We start from the raw sequence: 25394 nt of genomic DNA on the forward strand, positions 1-25394 counted from the left end.
TAATAATGATTTCTGATTTGATAAGTTAAAGGCGTCACATTTTAACTAACCCTTTCAGACAACTTGCCAAGTATTCTAAAGATGGAACTTTAAGTGCAAAAGGTCTATTTTGAGGAGTTAATACAATAAGAACTATATTTACTTTATCTCAAATGTCTCTCAAAAAATTTTATCTGGAGAGAGAAAAGAGAAACATAACAAAGCAAAACATTAACATTTGGGGAATTAATCTGTTACTATTTTTGCAACATTTCTTAAATATGAAATAACAACAAAATTAAAAGTTAAAGCTACAACTAAAACTCTATTTGGATCCCAGAGATGAGAGGGAGGGACCTCACTCTTTCTTCCTTCATTTATATAAGATAGGGTAAATCAAGGGGAAAAAATGCTTAATATCCCATTTTAGAAAGAAAAAGAAAGTGAAAGACATAAAGAAACTGAAGTCGCTCAATCATGTCCGATTCTTTGCGACCCATGGACTGTAGCCTGTCAGGCTCCTCCGTCCACAGGATTTCCCGGCAATTCTGGAGTGGGGTGCCACTGCCTTCTCCAAGGGATCTTCTCGACCCAGGGATGGAACTGGGTCTGCTGCACCGCAGGCAGATGCTTTACCGTCTGAGCCACCACCCAGTGTTAGGCCTAACTTAGCTACCGTGCTTCTAATAATTGTCACTCAGACGGTTCGGAGCTGTAGTTAGTGTACGACACTCACATCGTCTCTTCGTCAATGTCATTCTCTTCGGTGTTGCTTGTGGCTGTGGAACTGGCAGAGGAGCTGCTGCCATCGAGCTGATTCGCTTCATCTTCCCCAACGAGATCCAGGTCCAGGTCTCCATCGGAAAGCTCATGCTAGATTAAGGCAAAGGAACAAGATTTCCATCTCACATGTTTCCACTCAGCCTGGACTAAGCACCAGTAAGGTACTCATCAGAATTCGCTGCTGCAGGGCCTACACTGCTGAGCCCTGTAGAGATAAATCACACAACCACATTACCCGGGACCACCAATAAGTCATTTCTGCCAATTGCACCTGGGCTTTCAATCTGACTGGAAATGGTTCATACAGTCCACACCAACTTCCTCACAGAGTAACATTTAAAATCATCACTCCTCAAGGTCTACGTAACCTCTGTTATCCTCAATGAGATTATAAAACCCTGTCACCTTTCTATACAGAAAAACATACCGGCTATGGCTGCTGCTGCTGCTGCTGCGTCGCTTCAGTTGTGTCCAACTCTGTGTGACCCCGCAGACGGCAGCCCACCAGGCTCCTCTGTCCCTGGGATTCTCCAGGCAAGAACACCGGAGTGGGTTGCCATTTCCTTCTCCAACTGGCTATGGCTAGTTAGCGTGCCTCCAACTGTCAGCTGCCCTACCTACAAACTCCATCTTTCCTTTAACTCATTCTATCAAAGGTTAACTGCTATTCCTGAGTTCTCCATTCCAATATCTAATACTCCTAAGAGTCTGTTATGTCAATATATGTACCTTAATTTTCAATCTTTCTCCCCATTGACTCCATCAATTATAACATACACCTGAAGCTTCCCTTCTTTACTCCAGTTCAGTCACTCAGTCGTGTCCAACTCTGTGACCCCATGGACTTCAGCACGCCAGGCTTCCCTGTCCATCGCCAACTCCCAGAGCTTTTTAGCTGCTCTTCACGTTCTGCAATAAGGGTGGTGTCATCTGCAGATCTGAGGTTATTGCTATTTCTCCCAGCAATCTTGATTCCAGCTTGTGCTTTCTCCAGCCCAGCATTTCTCATGATGTACTGTGCATATAAGTTAAATAAGTAGGATGACAATACACAGCCTTGACATACTCCTTTCCCGATTTGGAACCAGTCTGTTGTTCCATGTCCAGTTCTAACTGTTGCTTCTTGACCTGCATACTGATTTCTCAAGAGACATGGTAGGTGCTCTGGTATTTCCATCTCCTGAGGAATTTTCCAGTTTGTTGTGATCCACAGTCAAAGGCTTTGACATAGTCAATAAAGCAGAAGTAGATGTTTTTCTGGAACTCTCTTGCTTTTTCCATGATCCAATGGATGTTGGCAATCTGAGCTCTGGTTCCTCTGCCTTTTCTAAATCCAGCTTGAACATCGGAAGTTCACAGTTCATGTGTTGAAGCCTGGCTTGGAGAATTTTGAGCACTACTTTACTAGTGTGTGAGATGTGTGCAATTGTGCAGTAGTTTGAGCATTATTTGGCATCACCTTTCTTTGGGAGTGGAATGAAACTAACGTTTTCCAGTCCTGCTGAGTTTTCCAAATTTGCTGGCATATTGAGTGCAGCACTTTCACAACATCATCCTTTAGGATGTGAAATAGCTCAACTGGAATTCCATCACCTCCACTAGCTTTGCTCACAGTGATGCTTCCTAAGGTCCACTTAACTTCGCACTCCAAGATGTCTGGCCCTAGGTGAATGATCATACCATTGTGATTACCTAGGTTTTGAAAATCTTTTTTGTATAGTTCTGTGTATTCTTGCCATCTCTTCTTAATATCTTCTGCTTCTGTTAGGTCCATACCATTTCTGTCCTTTAGTTGCCTATCTTTACATGAAAAGTTCTCTTATCTCTAGTCTTTCCCATCCTATTGTTTTCCTCTATTTCTTTGCACTGATCACTGAGAAGGCTTTCTTATCTCTCCTTGCTATTCTTTAGAACTCTGCATTCAAATGGGTATATCTTTCCTTTTCTCCTTTGCTTTTCGCTTCTCTTCTTTTCTCAGCTATTTTTAAGGCATCCTCAGACAACCATTTTGCCTTTTTGCATTTCTTTTTCTTGGGGAAGGTCTTGATCCCTGCCTCTTGTACCATGTCACGAACCCCCATCCATAGTTCTTCAGGCACTCTATCAGATGTAATCCCTTAAAATCTATTTGTCACTTCCACTTAAGGGATTTCATTTAGGTCATACCTGAATGGTATAGTGGTTTTCCCTACTTTTTTCAATTTAAGTCTGAATTTGGCAATAAGGAGTTCATGATCTGAGCCACAGTCAACTCCTGGTCTTGTTTTTGCTGACTGTATAGAGCTTCTCCACCTTTGGCCTGCAAAGAATACAATCAATCTGATTTCGGTATTGACCATTTGGTGATGCTTATTTGTATAGCCTTCTCTTGTGTTGTTGGAAGAGGGTGTTTGCCATGACCAGTGAGTGCGTTCTTTTGGCAAAACTCTTTATTAGCCTTTGCCCTACTTCATTCTGTACTCCAAGGCCAAATTTGCCTGTTACTCCAGGTATCTCTTCCTACTTTTGCATTCCTATCCCCTACAATAAAAAGGACATCTTATTTTGGTGTTAGTTTTAGAAGGTCTTGTCAGAGGTTAAAGTGTCTGCCTGCAATGCAAGAGACCTGGGTTCGATCCCTGGGTCAGGAAGATCCCCTGGAGAAGGAAATGGCAACCCACTCCAGTATTCTTGCCTGGAGAATCCCATGGAAAGAGGAGCCTGGTGGGCTACAGTCCATGGGGTCGCAAAGAGTCGGACACGACTGAGCGACTTCACTCCACTTCACTTGGAAGGTCTTGTAAGTCTTCATAGAACTGTTCAATTTCAGCTTCTTCAGCATTACTGGTTGGGGAAAGGACTTGGATTACTATGATACTGAATGGTTTGCCTTCGAAACAAACAGAAACCATTCTGTCATTTTAAGACCGCTTCCAAGTACTGCATTTAGGACTCTTTTGTTGATTATGAGAGCTACTCCATTTCTTCTAAGGGATTCTTGCCCACAACAGTAGATGTAATGGTTATCTGAGTTAAATTCACCCATTCCGTTCCATTTTAGTTTGCTGAGTTCTAAAATGTCGACGTTCATTCTTGCCATCTCCTGTTTGACCACTTTCAATTTGCCTTGATTCATGGAACTAATATTCCAGGTTTCTATGCAATATTGTTCTTTACAGCGTTGGCCTTTACTTCCATCACCAGTCACATCCACAGCCGGTTGTTGTTTTTGCTTTGGCTCCATCTCTTCATTCTTTCTGGAGTTATTTCTCCATGGATCTCCAGTAGCATACTGGGCACCTACCAACCTGGGGAGTTCATCTTTCAGTGTCCTATCTTTTGCCTTTTCATACTGTTCCTGGGGTTCTCAAGGCAAGAATACTGAAGTGGTTTGCCATTCCCTTCTCCAGTGGACCACATTTTGTCAGATCTCTCCACCATGACCTGTCCATCTTGGGTGTCCCTACGTGGCATGGCTCAAAGTTTCATGAGTTAGACAAGGCTGTGGTCCACGTGATCAAATTGGTTAGTTTGCTGTATTTCAGCCTGTCTGCCCTCTGATGGAGAAAGATAACACGCTTATGGAAACGTCCTGATAGGAGAGACTGACTGAGGGGGAAACTGGGTCTTGTTCTGATGGGCGGGGCCATGCTCAGTAAATCTTCAATTCAATTTTCTGTTGACAGGTGGAGCTAGGTTCTCTCCCTGTTATTTCAGTTCAGTCAGTTCAGTTCAGTTGCTCAGTCGTGTCCGACTCTTTGCAAACCCATGAATCGCAGCACGCCAGGCCTCCCTGTCCATCACCAACTCCTGGAGTTCACTCAGACTCACGTCCATCGAGTCAGTGATGCCATCCAGCCATCTCATCCAGGCTCATTCCCTTCTCCTCCTGCCCCTAATCCCTCCCAGCATCAGAGTCTTTTCCAATGAGTCAACTCTTCACATGAGGTGGCCAAAGTATTGGAGTTTCAGCTTTAGCATCATTCCTTCCAAAGAAATCCCAGGGCTGATCTCCTTCAGAATGGACTGGTTGGATCTCCTTGCAGTCCAAGGGACTCTCAAGAGTCTTCTCCAACACCACAGTTCAAAAGCATCAATTCTTCCACGCTCAGCCTTCTTCACAGTCCAACTCTCACAACCATACATGACCACAGGAAAAACCATAGCCTTGACTAGACGGACCTTTGTTGGCAAAGTAACGTCTCTGCTTTTCAATATGCTATCTAGGTTGGTCATAACTTTTCTTCCAAGGAGTAAGCGTCTTTTAATTTCACGGCTGCAGTCACTATCTGCAGTGATCCCTGTTATTTACCTGGGGCCAAACTATGGTGGAGGTAATAAAGATAGTGGCGACCTCCTTCAAAAGGTACCAGGCATGCACTGCTACACCCAGTGCCCATCTTAAACAAATATAACAAAAAAGGCTTATCTCTTCACTTCTCTCTTAACTTAAACTGTAACAACTACTTCTTGAAATCTCATTCTAGCTGCAGTTTAGCTGGGACAAAACCCGGCTTCTTCCCAAATCCTAAATCATCCTACCTACATATGCAATGATAAGGTATTTCAACTAGAAGCAGTGAATGGAAATAAGATACATTTTTAAAATCTACACCTTACACAGCTTCTAGAATGTACACCACAGTTTCCTGTGTAGACTGTACAGTTTCTTCTAATAAATTATTTTTCAGAAACTTGAAACACTTTTGATTCAACTTCTGACATGTTAATAGTCACAACAGGGCATATATTAGTAACGAAAACATAAATGGACAAGATTTTTGGCACACTGATCCCTCTACATCATATGCTGAAAACCATGACATTATTTCTCTTTTCAAATATGAAATGAATCTAAAGCAGGTCTAGTTATTACATGATAATCTTCATTCTGAATCTTCTCCTCATCTTCTTCATCCTCCTTGACCTCCCGTACAGAAGCTGTCGTAGGACCATCCTGGAGAAGCATGTCAGCACATGATCCAGACTTCTTAGCTCGTGTCTCAGGAGTGTCATCATTTTGGGGGCTAAGATGATTATCTGGTGGTGACAAATCTCTTGATTTCTGAGTTCGAGACAACTCAATAGTAAGTCTCTTTTAAAAAAAGAAAAACACAAAGACGTGTCATAAGCAGTCTGTCACTAGTAAAATTGTTTCAAGCAAAATCAACACCAAAAAAAACAAACAAACCGCCCCACATACCCAGATATTCATAAATATAGTTCTTGAACCATCTATCTCATATCTACTTGACTTCTACCAATGGAAAAATCTATATGAAGAAAAACTGCCCAATTTATTCTCATCTTTCTTCTTATCTATAGCCCATGCTACACATACAATTAGCAAACTGCATCGTAAATATAGGCAGTTTTAGATAGTATACTTGACATGAAAAATTTTTTAAATAGTCATGTTTTCCTCCCTCGTATATTAAGCCACTCCCAACACTTCAAATTTCTCATCCCATCCTAATATCCACTGGCAGAAAGAAACATTCCTCACATAATTTAGTTTAGCATTGTAAAATAAAAGTTCATTAACTGATCCTCCCCAGCACTCAGCTCAACAACAATGAGAATTCAAGATGGGCAAAATTTGATTGTCAGGGAAGAGAAATACCCAAGTCACTGAGAGAAACTCAAGAGTCTGCCTCCAACTAGAGCAGCACTGTGCAATACGACCTTAGGCAGTGATGGAAATGTTCTGTATTGCGATTCCCAGTACAAGCTAGCTAGTAGAACAAAGGAACCAGATTTTTAAGCCTAGACAACCACATGTGCTGGTGGCTACTGAACTGGACAGTCCAGAATGAGACTCAAAGATAATTAGAATAAAGAACAAGTGGATTTATCTACAAAGTTACAAACACCAATAATATCCAAACTCTAACTGCAAATTTAATAGGCCTAAAAGACAATATGAAACACAAAACCTAAAATATGTTCTTTGCTTACCTCTTTAAGGTTATTTATCTGTTGGATGTAGCTAGTTTGTGCAGCTTCCAACTGACTGATATACCAATGCTGGTCCCGGCATTTTTGAAAGAAAGTTGGTGAACGAACCTGAAACCTTAAAAGAATAGCTACACATGAAAACTAATGCAAACAGTAAAATATTACCAACTAAGCCTTAAAACTATAACTATTAAATTCTACAATTTTAAATTTACTTGATTAAGAGGCCAAGATCTCCCCAGGTGGTGCAGTGGTTAAAAAACCTCTCCTGCCAGTGCAGAAGATGCAGGAAATGTGGGCTCAATCCCTGGGCCAGGAAGATCTCCTGGAGGAGGAGATGGCAGCCCACTCCAGTATTCTTGCCTGGGAAATCCCACGGACAGAGGAGCCTGGCGGGCTACAGTCCATGAGGTTGTAAAGAGCTGGACGTGACTGAGCACTGAGTACACAAATGAGGCCAAACTGCAGAACTCGGAGCTCCCCGCACTTGCCGTTTACACATGGAGTCCACTGATTATAATGACATATGGTTCTGAATTTATATCTAAGTCAGCTGCTAAATTCAAACTGTATCTTTCTAAAGAAGTAACATTACACATCACAGTTAAGCTTCTAAACTAACCTACTTAAAATACATTTACTCTAAGAATCTGCCTCAAATACACTGCTGATCATAAGCTGGAAAGAGGATCCTACTATGCAGGAAAGAGATAACTAATGCTTCATTCTCCCTTCTTGTCTAGGTCAGACCCTAGCAAAACAAGCAAAGTTTATTTTAGGCACTGCCCTTTTTCATTCCCTCTTCCATCTCATGTTCCCATATTTCCTACTCATTAGTAAAAAAGAAAAGTTAGGGTTAGAGGAAAAAACAACTATCTCTATGTATTAAAACATAAAATTGGATATAAGACAGGATCTTGATCTCTTCGGAGTTATCTGTACTGTAAAAAAACTAACACTTTTTAAAGCAAAAAAATTTAAAAACCCCACACCTACCTTATTAGATAAACATGACTCCATTTATAGTGAAAAAATTACAGTAATACATAAAGATGATTCTGAAGAAAGGAAGAGCCAAAGGATGCAAAGCTAGTTTGGAAGCTTGCAAATCCCCCTGTGGGCTTCCCGTGTGGCTCAGTGGTAAAGAATTTGCCCGCCTATGCAGGAGACATGAAGATCCCCTGGAGTAGGAAATGGCGACTTTCTCCAGTATTCTTGCCTGGAAAATTCCATGAACAGAGGAGCCTGGTGGGCTACAGTCCATGGAGTCACAAAGGGCTGGACATGAATCAGCGACTGAGCACACACACAAAATTCCTCTTCTAGTCTTGCCACCCTTATGTGAACGACCATCCTGTTTTTCCTAGGACTTTAGAGCTAGTGTAGGAATCTACTGACCACCTAACAGCTATCTGCAGCAAATAACTATTTTTAGTTAAGGATACTCATGCATCAAAGGGTAGAGATGATTCACTCAACCACTATTCTAAGCGGATACTGCCAGACAGCATACATAGGTTGGACACTGGGGAGACTATCTGAAGCGTGTTATCTTCAAATGACTAACGGAACTGACCAACCCTGCACATTACTTTTACTACCTGTGCCATTAAAATAAAAGCAAGCAGCAGGTAAAATTCCTTAACTATCTCTTTTAATGAAAGAATTTCCATATATAGTGTAGACTTAAATAACTTTCTAATAAATATAAAATTCCATCAAAATCTTATATTAAGGTTTTAAATTTTGAAAAAGCCCTCATTAAATTATGAATGTTATAAACTATAATGAAAAGCCCTCTCTCCATGAACCCACAGCAATTTATTTATACCGCTATTACAGCATAACAACTGTTTTCAACCTGCCCATTTCATCTTGAGTTTCCGAAGGACTAAAATCAGGCAACAGATTCTTAATTTCTTTACTAATATTAGCCCCGGGACTTCCCTGGAGGGACAACAGTGGAGAATTCACCTTGCAATGCATGGGTTCATTTCAGTTCAATCCCTCAGTCATGTCCGACTCTTTACGACCCCATGAACCGCAGAACACCAGGCCTCCCTGTCCATCACCAACTTCCGGAGTTCACCCAAACCCATGTCCATCGAGTTGATGATGCCATCCAACCATCTCATCCTCTGTCATCCCATTCTCCTCCTGCCTTCAATCCTTCCCAGAATCAGGGTCATTTCCAATGACTCAGTTCTTTGAATCAGGTGGCCAAGCCATTGGAGTTTCAGCTTCAGCATCAGTCCTTCCAGTGAATATTCAGGACTGATTTCCTTTAGGATGGACTGGCTGGATCTCCTTGTAGTCCAAGGGACTCTCAAGAGTCTTCTCCAACACCACAGTTCAAATGCATCAATTCTGCAGCTCTCAGCTTTCTTTATAGTCCAGATCTCACATCCATACATGACTACTGAAAAAAACAGAGCTTTGACTAGACAGAGTCTGTCAGCAAAGTAATGTCTCTGCCTTTTCATATATTGTCTAGGTTGGTTATAGCTTTTCCTCCAAAGAGCAAGTGTCTTTTAATTGCATGGCTGCAGTTAACCATCTGTAGTGATTCTGGAGCAAAAAAATATAAAGTCTCTTACTGCTTCCATTGTTTTCCATCTATCTGTCATGAAGTGATGGGAACCAGATTTCATAATCTTAGTTTTCTGAAATGTTGAGCTTTAAGCCAACTTTTTTGCTTTCCTCTTTCACTTTCATCAAGAGGCTCTTTAGTTCTTCTTTGCTTTCTGCCATAAGGGTGGTGTCATCTGCGTATCTGAGGTTATTGATACTTCTCCCGGCAATCTTGATTCCAGCTTGTGCTTCATCCAGCCTGGCATTTCACATGATATACTCTGCATATAAGTTAAGTAAGCAAGGTGACAATATACAACCTTGATGTACTCCTTTCCTGATTTGGAACCAGTCTGTTGTTCCATGTCCAGTTCTAACTGTTGCTTTTGACTTGCATACAGATTTCTCAGGAGGCAGGTCAGGTGGTCTGGTATTCCTATCTGGTTAAGAATTTTGCACAGTGTATTGTGATCCACACAGTCAAAGGCTTTGGCATAGTCAATAAAGCAGAAGTAGATGTTTCTCTGGAACTCTCTCACTTTTCCTATGATCCAACAGATGTTGGCAATTTGATCTCTGGTTCCTCTGCTTTTTCTAAATCCAGCTCCAACATCTGGAAGTTCATGGTTCATGTACTGTTCAAGCTTGGCTTGGAGAATTTTGAGCATGTGAGACGAGTGCAATTGTGCGGTAGTTTGAGCATTCTTTGGCATTGTTTTTCTTTGCGACTGGAATGAAAGCTGACCTTTTCCAGTCCTGTGGCCACTGCTGAGTTTTCAAAATTTGCTGGCATATTGAGTGCAGCACTTTCACAGCTATCATCTTCTGGGATTTGAAACAGCTCAGCTGGAATTCTATTGCCTCCACTAGCTTTGTTCATAGTGATGCTTCCTAAGGCCCACTTGACTTCACACTCCAGGATGTCTGGCTCTAGGTGGGTGATCACACCATCGTGGTTATGTGGGTCATGAAGATCTTTTTTGTACAGTTCTTCGGTGTATTCTTGCCACCTCTTCTTAATATCTTCTGCTTCCATTAGGTTCATACCATTTCTGTCCTTTATTGAGCCTATCTTTGCCTGAAATGTTCCCTTAGTATCTCTAATTTTCTTGACGAGATCTCTGGTCTTTCCCAGTCTACTGTTTTGCCTCTATTTCTTTGCACTGATCGCTAAGTAAGGCTTTCTTATCTCTCCATGCTATTCTTTGGAATTCTGCATTCAAATGGGTATATTTTTCCTTTTCTCCTTTGCCTTTAGCTTCTCTTCTTTTCTCAGCTTCAACTAAATTCACCTTCCAATGCAAGGGATCCTACAGGCTGCAGGGCTACTAAGCACCACAACGACTGAGCCCAGGTGCGTCAACAAGAAAGCCTGCATGCTGCAAACTACAGGGCCCTGCACTCTGGAGCTTGTGCGCCAAAAAGAGAGAAAAAGCCTGCCAAGCCCAATGAAGATCCCACATGCCACAACTAAGACCCAAAGTAAATATTAATTTTATTACAATAAAAATTTTAAAATAAATATTAATATATATGTTTATATATATTAATATACATATATTGGCTCAGTGCCAGGCATAGACTCAGGAAACGTTGCTGAATTAATGATAATTAAACATCACAACAAGAATTTGTTGCTATACTAACATTCAACTCTTTAAGTTCTGCTATAAACAGGAATGGCCAAAATAAAGACCCAGAGGTTGTGCTAAACTGCACTGAAGAAAGGAAACTCTCATACATATCATCAGAAAGAGTCAATACTACTAGGATTCCAATAAGATGACTAAGGTCATAAATAACAGCTGTTTTGGAGACTACTAAAATTGATATTTGAGTAATTGTGCAGTCTTTCTGGTTAAATTATGAAACAGCAACAAATTATTCCTTTTGGTGAATAAGAGAACCTAAAAGTTATAAAATGGTAGTAAACTCATCTCCCCAAAGAAAAGATGACAAAAACATGAATTATTTTCTATATTCAAAATGCAATCCTTTTTTTCAGTTTCTTATTCTTCCAAAAAAGTTATGAAGAACACATAGTAGTAAAGGCTGCTATAACAGCAACTCATCCAGCACACTCAAGGAAAAGAAACCAAAAGAAATAAAATTTAAGAACGCAATGAATCTCTTTTAAGGAAAAAAGAGCTTTTAAAATTATTTGATGGAAACCTAAACTGTTAAACACTCTGAAACTTCTCAGTTCAAAACATATTTGAATTTCTTTTTTTACCTACTCAAACTCCAGTACTCTTGCCTGGAAAATTCCATGGACGGAGGAGCCCGGTAGGCTGCAGTCCACGGAGTCACGAAGAGTCGGACACGACTGAGCGACTTCACTTTCACTTTTCACTTTCATGCACTGGAGAAGGAAATGGCAACCCACTGTGTTCTTGCCTGGAGAATCCCAGGGACAGGGGAGCCTGGTGGGCTGCCGTCTATGGGGTTGCACAGAGTCAGACACGACTGAAGCGACTTAGCAGCAGCAGCAGCAGCAGCATCTCTCATTTTGATCATCAAATTAAAATTGGGTATAATGATGCCCCAAAACTGAATTATAAAAGTACCTCAATATTAAACAGGGCTGTTGTAATTCTACAGTCCCTGCTCATGTTCTGTCCTTTATTGTAAATGACACATCAACTACCAACTCTTAGCTTATTTTCATCTGTATTCCCTTACTTTTAATTTGCTATCATCTAGAAACTGAAAATGTTTTTGTGAAACTAAGCTTACAAAGCCTGCCATCCAAACGCAATATACAATTTCCAGTGGGGGGGCGGGGGAATTACTTGATCTCATGCTATTCTTGAATTTCCAAATGGTGAGGCTGCGAGAATTTCAACAGATAGATGGGACATTACCATGTTTATTGGAAATAGTAGTTTACTCTTTATGGAGAGTGAGCAAGCTCCGTTGCTTCAGACGTGTTTAACTCTGCAACCCTATGGACTGTAGCCTGCCAGGCTCCTCAGTGCATGGGATTCTCCAGGCAAGAATACTAGAGTGCGTTGCCATTCCCTCCTCCTCAGGATCTTTCCGACCCAAGGACTGAACCCAGGTCTCCTGCATTACAGGCAGATTCTTTACTGCTGAGCCACCCGGTAAGTCCATTTTTTATGGAATTACTAACTAAAGGTTATTTCTCACTAGCTTATCCACTGACCACACAGGACTTCTGAAATTAAATGGGTAAGAACATGCTAGGGTTACAGTTAGTGTAGATTACAATATTCATCTTGGTTAAGTGAAGACTTTAAAGTTCTGATGACATTATTCCCTGTGATATATGCCAAAATACAAATGCTTCCTATTACCTTAAAATCACTGTATCATTCTGTCGATTCAAGTATCCTTCATTTGCAAGTAAGTCCAAACGGAAAAATCTATTATAACCCCAGCATTCTCCAACTTCAAAGTCAGATGCAAATTCTCGAATGATATTTTTGGTAGGATCATTGCAGGATTGATGAACCATCTCTACACGATATTCATATCTAAAATTGAAAACAGACTATTAGTATAGAGTTACTAAAGCAAGAATAAGAGACATAAAAACATCAAGGTCATTAAGTACCTAAGAAGAAACTTAGGTACACAGCCGCATGTATATATAAAGGATCATGACGACAGTATTACGAATGGAATTATGACAACATAACTGGCACTAGGTCCTTTCCCCCTCTTTAAAAGTGTTTACTGTTACAGCAGGTACCACCTTAGAAAATGAGTAAACTTTGTATAAAACAGTACTTTGAAAGTTACACATTTTAGCAACACTATGTATTTTTCCATATATCCAATACCTAGTGCTTCCTCACAACATTCTACCTTTCTTTGACATGTACCACAAAACAGTTTTAAAATAAACAATAAAATTTGAATACTGTATTTTCCTAATTCAATTTATCATAAATTAACTGTACATTCAGAAACTCAAGCCTATACAATTTTCTAGTAGAAAATAGTACTATGGGGGAAAGCCGGTACATTTAGACTTCCATATCTTAAATAGCACAAAACTTTCAAGTCTTCAAACTCACTTTTACTCAGAAAGTACTGTTACTGCAAGAACAAAAAGTGAAAAAAGATCATCAGAAGGAACATCCAACAGTAGCCATAAAGCTTCTCCTTTTTGGTGGAGATAAGCTTTTAAAACAAAACCCAATACCTTAGTCTGCTATTTCTGCTTGCAAAGGGCAAAAGAAAAAATTACAGTTCTTTACCTACAAAGGAATGTAAATACAGTTGACCCTTGAACAACACAGGTTTGAACTGTACTGGTCCACTTAAATGTGAATTTTTTTAATGGTAAATACTACAGCACTATTCAACCTGTGGTTGTTTGAATCCGAGAATGTGGAACTGTTGATACAGAGGAACCCAGGAAAGGAAGGACCAATTAAAAGTTACATGCAGATTTTTGACTCTGCGGAGGACTGGTAACCCTAACCCCTGCGTTGCTCAATGGTCAGCTGTACTTAAGTACTGTCAAATGATTTTTATATTAGTATCTCTCACAGTGTATTATTAACAGATTGATGGCACAAACTAATGCAAAAGCTGTGATATTTTGTCTGTCTAGATATTGCAGCTGTGAGGCCAGCTCTCACCAACAAGGGTTCCCACTAAATGTCTAAAAATAAACTCCAATACCTATGTGCAACTGATATTTTACAAAGGCTCTAAGATGATTCAATAGGGAAAGGAAAGCTTCCTCAACAGATCGTGTTGACAGATTTCCTTGGTGGTCCAGTGGTTGGGAGATGAGGCTTTCGCTGGGTTCAGTCCCTGGCCAGGGAACTGGGATCCCAAAAATTGCTCACTGAAGCCAAGAAACAAAACAAACAACCCCCCCACAAATCAAAAACAATAACAAAAAAAAAAACAAATGGTATTAAGAAATCTGATTGTTACATGCAAATTTTATATATATTTCATATACAACTTTCTAATTTCATACACAAAAATGAACTCCAAATAGATCAATGACCCAAATACGAGGGCTAATATAAAACTCTTAGAGAAGAAAATACAGCGGTAAATACTCATGAATTCGAATGGCAGTGAATTCGGAGACTTGACTCCAAAGCGTGAGCAACAAATAGGTAACTTGGACTTCACAAAAATTTAAAATTTTTGTGCATCAGAGGACATTATCAAGAAACTGAAAAGACAACTCACAGAATGGAGCAAAGTTTTCAGATCACATGTCTGATAAGGATTTAGTATAAAAATACATAGAGGATTCTTAGAACTCAGCAATTAAGAGAGCAGCAACCTATTTTAAAAACGAACAATGAACTTGAATAGACATCTCCAAAGAATATATACAAATGGAAAAAACAAAACAAAACATGAAAAGATGCTCAATCTCACCAGTCGTTAAGGAAATGCAGGTCAAAATCACAATGAGATACCACTTCAAATTCACTAGGATGCCTATAAAATATAATCTAAAAATGGGAAATAATGTAGCCACTGTAAAAAACAGTTTGGCAATTCCTCAAAATGTTAAAACTATAGAATTAGAAATCACAGCAAGATCCTCTATGACCCACCTCCCAAAATATTGGAAATAAAAGCAAAAATAAACAAATGGGACCCAATTAAACTTAAAAGCTTCTGCACAACAAAGGAAACTATAAGCAAGGTGAAAAGACAGTCTTCAGATGGGAGAAAATAATAGCAAATGAAGCAACTGACAAACAACTAATCTCAAAAATATACAAGCAACTCCTGAAGCTCAATTCCAGAAAAATAAACAATCCAATTAAAAAATGGGCCAAAGAACTAAATACACATTTCTCCAAAGAAGACATACAGATGGCTAACAAACACATGAAAAGATGCTCAACATCACTCATTATCAGAGAAAGGCAAATCAAAACCACAGTGAGGTACCATTTCACACCAGTCAGAATGGCTGCGATCCAAAAGTCTACAAGCAATAAATGATGGAGAGGGTGTGGAGAAAAGGGAACCCTCCTACACTGTTGGTGGGAATGCAAACTAGTACAGCCACTATGGAGAACAGTGTGGAGATTCCTTAAAAACTGGAAATAGAACTGCCTTATGACCCAGCAAGCCCACTGCTGGGCATACACACCAAGGAAACCAGAATTGAAAGAGACGCGTGTACCCTAGTGTTCGCAGCACTGTTTGTAATAGCCAGGACATGGAAGCGACCTAGATGTCCATCAGCAGACGAATGGATAAGAAAGCTGTGGTACATATACACAATGGAGTATTACTCAGCCATTAAAAAGAATACATTTGAATCAGTTCTAATGAGGTGGATGAAACTGGAGCCGATTATACAGAGTGATATAAGCCAGAAAGAAAAACACCAATACAGTATACTAACACATATATATGGAATTTATAAAGATGGTAACGATAACCCTGTATGCGAGACAGCAGAAGAGAAACAGATGTATAGAACAGTCTTTTGGACGCTGTGGGAAAGGGAGAGGGTGGGATGATTTGGGAGAATGGCATTGAAACATGTATAATATCACATATGAAATGAATCACCAGTCCAGGTTCAATGCAGGATACAGGATGCTTGGGGCTGATGCACTGGGACGACCCAGAGGGATGGTACGGGGAGGGAGAGGGGTTCAGGATGGGGAACACATGTATACCCATGGCGGATTCATGTTGCTGTGTGGTAAAATCAAGACAATATTGTAAAGTAATTAGCCTCCAATTAAAATAAATAAATTTATATTAAAAACAAAAAAAAATAAATTAAATTTAAAAATAAAATAAAAATACAGAATTACCAAATAACCTAGCAATTCCACTATTGCTGTATATTCAAAAGAAATGAAAACCTATGCCCATATAAAAACCTGCACCTGAAATATTTATAGCAGGATTACTCCTAACAGCCAAAAGACGGAAACAATCCATGTGTCTATTAACAGATGCATGTATAAACAAATTGAAGTATATACATACAATGGAACATTGTTCAGCCATATAAAGAACAAAGTTTTGATGCTTAAACACTGGGTGAACCCTGTAAACACTATGCTAATAATAACTAAATAGACATCAAATATAAAAGATCCCAAATTGTATGAACTTTTACATGAAATATCCAGAATAGTAATTATCTGGGATTGAGAGAATGAAAGGATGGGTACAAGGTGTTCTGAGATGATGAAAACATTCTGAAATTAGAGAGAGGTGGTGACTGAACTGTGTATTTAAAAATGCTTTACATATGAATTTCATCTCAAAAAATAAAATTTACTTCTATTTTTAAAATGAGTAGTTAAAACCTCAAAATTCATAGAGAAACAACCAAGAACATTGACAATGTAGGGAGAAAGACATTCATGCAGATGGTTAAATACATCCAGGATCAAGACAGGTGTTAAGTTTAAAATCAATATAAAACAAGTTTTGAAAAATTAGTTTATTATGTGAAAAAGCATATAGTATTTTAAAAAAGATCATTCTTTTATCTGCATTAGTTCTCTCTTTAAAAAAAAAAAGTATTTATTTGGCTGGGCGGGTTTTAGTTGCAGGATGTAGGATCTGTTATACTTCCCTAACCAGGGATTGAACCTGGGTCCCCTGCATGGCAGCACAGTCTTGGCCACTAGATCACCAGGGAAGTCCTTGCATTAGTTATTTAAAATTATGACAGATATACACCTATGTTTCTATTATATATAGCAATTAATCCAAGCCATATTATTTATAAAGCAACTCAACCCTAATCTCAGATAAAACTAAAACCTCAAATTTGAATATTCCACCTTAAACTCCTTTCTTTTATCAAACTGAAACTCTGAGTGAACTGAATAATCATTAACTTAAAATTTTAGTCTCATTAGTATTACTCCCCAAGGGAAAGTTCTATTCTTTTCCTAAGCAACTCAAAGAAATTTCCTTCTCTAAGACAAGTCAGCTCAGTAAATACTGTTAAGAGCCAATTTGAGGGTGTCACTCACATGTAAATTTCCTCTAAAGCCAAGACAGGTTTACGAAAACACACACAGGAAAAGAGATATTTACATACAATGAAATTATCACGGTACTTCTACAGCATCCCAGGTGTTATTAAAATCTACTCGATAATACAATGATTTATATTTTTACTTCATATTCTGCTAAACTCTCAGTCCCATAATTGAATGATGTTTCAATAATTAATTTAAAAAGTATTCAAAACTTTTCTCTAGGCTTACTGGACTGTTCAAGAGAATTAACAGATAAGGGAAATTCCTAGTGGCCCGGGCTAGGACTCTGCGCTTTCAAGGATGAGGAAGCAGGTTCAATCCCTCTTCGGGGAACTGAGACCCTGTACGCTGCATCAGTCAGTCAGTTTGGTTGCTCAATCATGTCCGACTCTTTGTGACCCCTTGGACTGCAGCACGCCAGGCCTCCCTGTCCATCACCAGCTCCCAGAGCTTACTCAAACTCATGTCCACTGAGGCAGTGATGCCATCCAGCCATCTCATCCTCTGTCATCCCCTTCTCCTTCTGCCTTCAATCTTTCCCAGCATCAGGGTCTTTTCCAATGAGTTAGTTCTTCGCATCAGGTGGCCAAAGTATTGGAGTTTCAGCTTCAGCATCAGTCCTTCCAGTGAATATTCAGGACTGATTTCCTTTAGGATGGACTGGTTGGATCTCCTTGCAGTCCAAGGGACTCTCAAGAGTCTTCTCCAGCACCACAGTTCAAAAGCATCAAGTCTTTGGCACTCAGTTTTCTTTATACTCTGACTCTCACAACCATAAATGACCACTGGGAAAACCACAGCTTTGACTAGAAGGATTTTTGTTGGCGAAGTAATGTCTCTACTTTTTAATATGCTGTCTAGATTGGTCATAGCTATGCTGTTTAGATTCTTCCAAGGAGTAAGCGTCTTTCACTTTCATGGCTGCACTCACTATCTGCAGTGATTTTGGAGCCCAAAAAATAAAGTCTCTGTTTCAGTTGTTTCCCATTTACTTGCTATGAAGTGATGGCACCAGATGCCATGATCTTAGTTTTATGAATGTTGAGCTTGAAGCCAACTTCTTCACTCTCCTCTTTCACTTTCATCAATAGGCTCTTTAGTTCTTCTTTGCTTTCTGCCACTAGGGTGGTGTCATTTGTATATCTGAGGTTATTGATATTTCTCCCGGCAATCTTGATTCCAGTTTGTGCTTCTTCCAGCCCAGCGTTTCTCATGATGTACTCTGCATAGAAGTTAAATAAGCAGGGAGACAATATACAGCCTTGATGTACTCCTTTCCCGATTTGGAATGAGTCTCTTGTTCCATGTCCAGTTCTAACTGTGGCTTCCTGACCTGCATAAAGATTTCTCAGGAGGCAGGTCAGGTGATCTGGTATTCCCATCTCTTGAAGAATTTTGCAGTTTCTTGTGATCCACAAAGTCAAAGGCTTTGGCAGAGTCGATAAAGCAGAAGTAGATGTTTTTCTGGAACTCTCACTTTTTCGATGATCCAACGGATGTTGGCAATTTGATCTCTGGTTCCTCTGCCTTTTCTAAAACCAGCTTGAACATCTGGAAGTTTACGGTTCTCGTACTATTAAAGCCTGGCTTGGAAAATTTTGAGCATTATTTTGCTAGCGTGTGAGATGAGGGCAATTATGCAGTAGTTTGAGCATTCTTTGGCATTGCTTTTCTTTGGGATTGGGATGCAAACTGACCTTTTCCAGTCCTGTGGCCACTTGAGTTTTCCAAATTTGCTGGCATATTGGGTGCAGCAGCACATGCTGCATACCACAGCCAAAAAAAAGAAAAGAAAAAAAAAAAAAAAACCCAATGATAAGATGTCTGTTTTTATCCAAACAGAACATTCTCATTAAGGTATTCAGATAATATCTAGCAAATACACAATTCTAATCTCAAACCTTAGTATCCTGAATGATAGTATTTCAATATCACTGATAATATTACTACTAATCATAATATACACTTAAGGAACTTTAAGTTTGCATATCAACAATCAGTTCAGTTCAGTTCAGTTGCTCAGTCATGTCAGACTCTCTGCGACCCCATGAATCGCAGCACGCCAGGCCTCCCGGTCCATCACCATCTCCCAGAGTTCACTCAAACTCATGTCCATCGAGTCTATGATGCCATCCAGCCATCTCATCCTCTGTTGTCCCCTTCTCCTCCTGCCCCCAATCCCTCCCAGTATCAGAGTCTTTTCCAATGAGTCAACTCTTCGCATGAGGTGGCCAAAGTACTATATCAACAATAAAAGCATCCAAAATAAAACCAGCACCAAAAGCAACAGAAATGTCACAAAATCTACCCATCAGGAACAGGAGAATCTTAGGAAGGTAAGAAACACAGGTACAGACACACCTTGTTTTATTGTGCTTTTGGTTTTTTGTGGCAACCTTGCATCAAGCAAGTCTATTTGGCTCCACTCTTCTAACAGCATTTAGTCACTTCATGTCTATGTCATAGATTGTAATTCTCACAATCTCTCAAAATTTTACATTATTATTGTTATATCTGTAATCATGATCTGCGACCAGTGACCTCTGATGGCAATGTTTTGGGGTGCCACAAACCATATCCAACAACAAACTTAACTGATAAACGTTGTGTATGTTCCGACTGTTTTACCTATCAGCATCTGTCTTCCCTGCCCTCCTCCCCAATTTCTTTCCTTCTCTTAGGCCTCCCTATTCCTGAGACATAACAATACTGAAATTAGACAAATTAATGGCCTTTAAGTGTTCAAGTGAAAGAAAAACTCGCGTCTTATTTTAAATCAAAAGCTAGAAATGATTAAGGTTAGTGAGGAAGACATGTTGAAAGCCAAGAGAGGCTGAAAGCTAGGCCACTTGTGTCAGACAGTTAGCCAAGCTACGAATGCAAAGGAAAAATTCTTACAGGAAGTTGAAAGTGTTACTCCAGTGAACACACAATTTAAAAAGCTAAACAGTATCACTGATGACATGGAGAAAGTTTTAGCGGTCCAGATAGAAGAACAAACAAGCTACAACATTCCCCTAAGCCAAAGCCTAATCCACAGCAAGGTCCTAAGTCTCAATTCCACAAAGGCTGAGAGAGACGGAGAAGCAGCAGAAGAAAAGTTTAAAGCTACCAGAGGCTGCTTGCTGAGGTTGAAGGAACGAAGCTGTCTTTATAACATAAAAGCGGAAGCTGGTATAGAAGCTGCAGCAAGCTATCCAGAAGTAACGTCTCGCTTCAAAGTATCCAAGGACAGGCTGAGTTTTGTCCAGAGCTAATGTAGCTGGTGACTTTAAGTTGAAGCTAATGCTCATTTACCATTCTGAAAACCCTAGAGCCCTTAAGAACTATGCTAAACTTATTCTGCCTTTGCTCTATAAAAAGAACAAAGCCTGAGGACAACCCATCTCTCTACCTGTGGTTAACTGAATATTTTAAGCCCACTGTTGAGATTTACTGCTCTGGGGAAAAAAAAAAAAAAAACTTTTTGCAAAGTATTACTGCTCATTGACAATGCACCTGGCCAACCAAGAGCTCCGATGGAGATATACAAAATTAATGTTGCTTTCAGGCCTGCTCACACACATCCATTCTGCAGCCCACAGATAAGGAGTAATTTTGACTTTCAACCCTTATTAGAGGCTTCCCTGGTGGCTCAGAGGTTAAAGCGTCTGCCTCCAACGTGGGAAACCCAGGTTCGATCCCTGGGTCAGGAAGATCCCCCGGAGAAGGAAATGGCAACCCACTCCATTATTCTTGCCTGGAGAATCCCATGGACAGAGGAGCTTGGTAGGCTACAGTCCACGGGGTCACAAAGAGTCGGACACGACTGAGTGACTTCACTTTCACCCTTATTAATTAAGGAATATATTTCATAAGACAATAACTGCTGTAGTAATTGCTCTGATGGATCCAGGCAAAGTAAACTGAAAACCTGGGAAGGATTAACCATTCTAGACGCCAAAAAGACCATTCATGATTTGTGGAAAGAGGTTGGAAAAATCAACATTAAGAGGACTTTGAAAGAACTTGACTCCAAACCTCACAAACAACTTTAAGGGGTTGAAGATCTCAGTGGAGGAAGCAACTGTAGATATGGCAGAAACAGCAAGAGAATTAGAATCAGAAGTAGAGCCTGAAGATGTGACTGAACTGCTACCATCTCCATAAAACTTTAATGGATTCGGAGCTACTTTGTACGAATGAAGGGATAAAAAGGTTTCTTGAGACACAACCTACTCCAGGTAAAGATACTGTGAAGGTTGTTAAAATGGTAACAAAGGATTTAGAATACTACATAAATTTAGTTGATAAAACACTGGTGAAGGAAATGGCAATCCACTCTAGTATTCTTGCCAGGAAAATCCCATGCACAGAGGAGCATGGCAGGCTATAATCCACAGGGTCACAAAAAAGTCGGGCAACAATAGTTGATAAAGCAAAGTCAAGTCAGGATTTGAGAGGACAGACTCCAAATCGGAAACAAGTTCTACTGTGAGTAAAATGCTATCAAACAGCACTGCATGCTACAGAGAAACCACACATGAGAGGCAAGTCAATCAATGCTGCAAACTTCACTGTTACCTTCTTTAAGGAAGTTGCTACACCCACTCTAGCCTTTAGCAATCACTACCCTGATCAGACAGCAGCCACCAAATATCAAGGCAAAACCTTCCACCAGCAAAGAATTATGACCCACTGATGGATGACTCAGTGATGGTTTGCATTTTGTAGCAATAAAGTATTTTAAATTAGATATGTATACTGTTTTCTGAGACATAACACTATCACACGCTTAATAGACTATAAACCTAACTTTTACGTGACTTGCTTTATTGCAGTGGTCTAGAACCAAACCTGCAATATCTGAGTTATGCCTATATACAGATTAGAAAATAGTCAAGAGACAAGAAGAGAACCAAGATTAATGGTAGCAACAGGGTTATTAACAAAATCCTATAATCACTAAACTTCTTATAATTTTGTCTATGATCAACCACCTTCCAATTACAAATTTGGTGGTTAAGAACCAAGAGAAAGAAAAATCTGTGTTAAACAGATTCCATTTTAACAATGCTGAGCTTAAGTGAATAACTTAGCTGTTATCCTTCCACCTGTAAAACGGGAGTGAAAATAGCAGTGACAGCACATGAGGTGGTAGTGAAGCAAAATGAGTTATAGAAGGCACAGTGCAGAGCACAGAGTATACACTCAGCAGATGTCAGCTGTTATAGCAACAATACAGGTCCAACAGCAACAGTCCACTGCTTCAGATCAGAGATTTGGGACAGAGTTATGACTAAAACATGTTAATAGTTACAACTCAGAGGCCACAATCCTTTCTATACTACCAGCTTTATTCATAGCTTGACTCACGAGTGGCAGCAAGAATATTCTACATTAAGGTAGTCTATGTCAGAGGTTGTGCTACTGGTGGTCAGTTCCTATGATTCTTTCAGCGATCCAAAAAGTCAAAACCAATCTTTGTAATGATGCTAAGATGTTATTTGCCTTTTTCACTGTGTTTGACATTTTCACTAATGGTGCAAAAGCAAAGGTAGTTAAAATGTACCAGTAATCATATTATTCACTGCTACATATTTTCAGGTGGAAAAAAAAAATTCAATGTCTCTCAAAAATATCTTTGAAGAAGTAGTAAAAATGACAAATGTTATTAAACTTCAACACTTGGTGTCACAAATGGGAAACATACATAAAGTACTTATGCTACAATGGATGCCTTGGAAAAAATCACTTTGTTCAACTGAGTTCCAAGATCAGTCACTTTTTGTGAAACAAATGGAAAGAACTGACAAACAATAGTTATTCGGTTGTAGATACCCAGCAGACATGTTCTGGACCAAAATACGGAAAAGAACTGCCAGTGATAAAACACACTTTCAATTAAAAAAAAAAAAAAAACATAATCTTGGAAAACTTGTATGCACCACATGAACTTAAAAGCTTTTCAATACTTTAAGACTTTTATTATGAAAACGGTGGTATCAATGAATGTGACTGACACTGCATAATGAAATATATCAACTGTATTTAGTAAATCATTATTTTCTAAATGATTAACCCATGGTGTTACAAAGTCACGCATGAGTAAAAGATCCATGCAAAGTATAAGACAGGCCAATAAAGTTTTAATTGTTTTTCTGAATAAAATTTTAATGGAATGGGTCTTTTCTGGTGGTCCAGTGGTTGAGAATCCAACTTGCAATGCAGAGGATACAGGTTCGGTCCCTGGTCCAGGAGGATCCCACATGTGGAGGAGCAACTAAGCCAGCGAGCCACAACTGTTGAGTGCCTGTGTTCTCGATCGAGATCGCAAGCTGCAGCTATTGAAGCCCACACCCTAGAGCTCAGGCTCTACCTCAAAAGAAACCACCACAATGAGAAGCCTCCACATGGCAGAGAGAGAGGAACCCCGCCCACCACAACTAGAGAAGAAGCCTGCGAAGCAGCGAAGACACAGTTCAGTTCAGTCTCTCAGTCGCGTCCGACTCTTTGCGACCCCATGAATTGCAGCACGCCAGGCCTCCCTGTCCATCACCAACTCCCATTCACTCAGACTCACGTCCATCGAGTCAGTGATGCCATCCAGCCATCTCATCCTCTGTCCTCCCCTTCTCCTCCTGCCCCCAGTCCCTCCCAGCATCAGAGTCTTTTCCAATGAGTCAACTCTTCGCATGAGGTGGCCAAAGTATTGGAGTTTCAGCTTTAGCATCATTCCTTCCAAAGAAATCCCAGGGCTGATCTCCTTCAGAATGGACTGGTTGGATCTCTTTGCAGTCCAAGGGATTTGCAAGAGTCTTCTCCAATACCACAGTTCAAAAGCATCAATTCTTCGGCACTCAGCCTTCTTCACAGTCCAACTCTCACATCCATACATGACCACAGGAAAAATCATGGCCTTGACTAGACGGACCTTAGTCGGCAAAGTAATGTCTCTGCTTTTTAATATGCTATCTAGGTTGGTCATAACTTTTCTTCCAAGGAGTAAGCGTCTTTAAATTTCATGGCTGCAGTCACCATCTGCAGTGATTTTGGAGCCCCCCCCAATAAAGTCTGACACTGTTTCCCCATCTATTTCCCATGAAGTGATGGGACCAGATGCCATGATCTTAGTTTTCTGAATGTTGAGCTTTAAGCCAACTTTTTCACTCTCCTCTTTCACTTTCATCAAGAGGCTTTTGAGTTCCTCTTCACTTTCTGCCATAAGGGTGGTGTCATCTGCATATCTGAGGTTATTGATATTTCACCTGGCAATCTTGATTCCATCTTGTGGTTCTTCCAGCCCAGCGTTTCTCATGATGTACTCTGCATATAAGTTAAATAAGCAGGGTGACAATATACAGCCTTGACGTACTCCTTTTCCTATTTGGAACCAGTCTGTTGTTCCATGTCCAGTTCTAACTGTTGCTTCCTGACCTGCATACAGATTTCTCAAGAGGCAGGTCAGGTGGTCTGGTATTCCCATCTCTTTCAGAATTTTCCACAGTTTCTTGTGATCCACACAGTCAAAGGCTTTGGCATAGTCAAGAAAGCAGACATAGATGTTTTTCTGGAACTCTCTTGCTTTTTCAATGATCCAGCAGATGTTGGCAATTTGATCTCTGGTTCCTCTGCCTTTTCTAAAACCAGCTTGACCATCAGGGAGTTCACGGTTCACTATTGCTGAAGCCTGGCTTGGAGAATTTTGAGCATTACTTTACTAGCATGTGAGATGAGTGCAATTGTGTGGTAGTTTGAGCATTCTCTGGCATTGCCTTTCTTTGGGATTGGAATGAAAACTGACCTTTTCCAGTTCTGTGGCCACTGCTGAGTTTTCAAAATTTGCTGGCATATTGAGTGCAGCACTTTCACAGCATCATCTTTCAGGATTTGAAAGAGCTCAACTGGAATTCCATCACCTCCACTAGCTTTGTTCGTAGTGACGCTTTCAAAAGCCCACTTGACTTCACATTCCAGGATGTCTGGCTCTAGATGAGTGATCACACCATCATGATTATCTTGGTCGTGAAGATCTTTTTTGTACAGTTCTTCTGTGTATTCTTGCCACCTCTTCTTAATAGCATCAGCTTCTGTTAGGTCCAGACCATTTCTGTCCTTTATCGAGCCCATCTTTGCATGAAATGTTCCCTTGGTATCTCTAATTTT

The 25394-nt window shown here is 40.0% G+C and overlaps 1 protein-coding gene across 6 annotated transcripts in view; it reads right to left on the reverse strand.

The window, feature by feature from the left end:
• The window catches only part of TRIM37 (tripartite motif containing 37), a 140030-nt gene that overhangs the window by 57936 nt on the left and 56700 nt on the right, over positions 1 to 25394 (reverse strand). For 4 of the 6 annotated variants that reach the window (XM_042255311.1, XM_042255312.2, XM_060395126.1 and 1 more), the window contains exons 13-17: positions 18947 to 19012; positions 12588 to 12767; positions 6700 to 6814; positions 5618 to 5836; positions 716 to 852 (exon numbers count right to left, since the gene is read on the reverse strand). In XM_042255311.1, coding sequence (XP_042111245.1) covers positions 716 to 852; positions 5618 to 5836; positions 6700 to 6814; positions 12588 to 12767; positions 18947 to 19012 — 717 coding nt within the window. The remainder of the gene's footprint in view (positions 1 to 715; positions 853 to 5617; positions 5837 to 6699; positions 6815 to 12587; positions 12768 to 18946; positions 19013 to 25394) is intronic. The other 2 variants (XM_012185193.4, XM_012185194.5) reach the window with 1 other exon arrangement.

Source organism: Ovis aries, chromosome 11, assembly GCF_016772045.2.
Source record: "Ovis aries strain OAR_USU_Benz2616 breed Rambouillet chromosome 11, ARS-UI_Ramb_v3.0, whole genome shotgun sequence".
Lineage (NCBI taxonomy): Eukaryota > Metazoa > Chordata > Mammalia > Artiodactyla > Bovidae > Ovis > Ovis aries.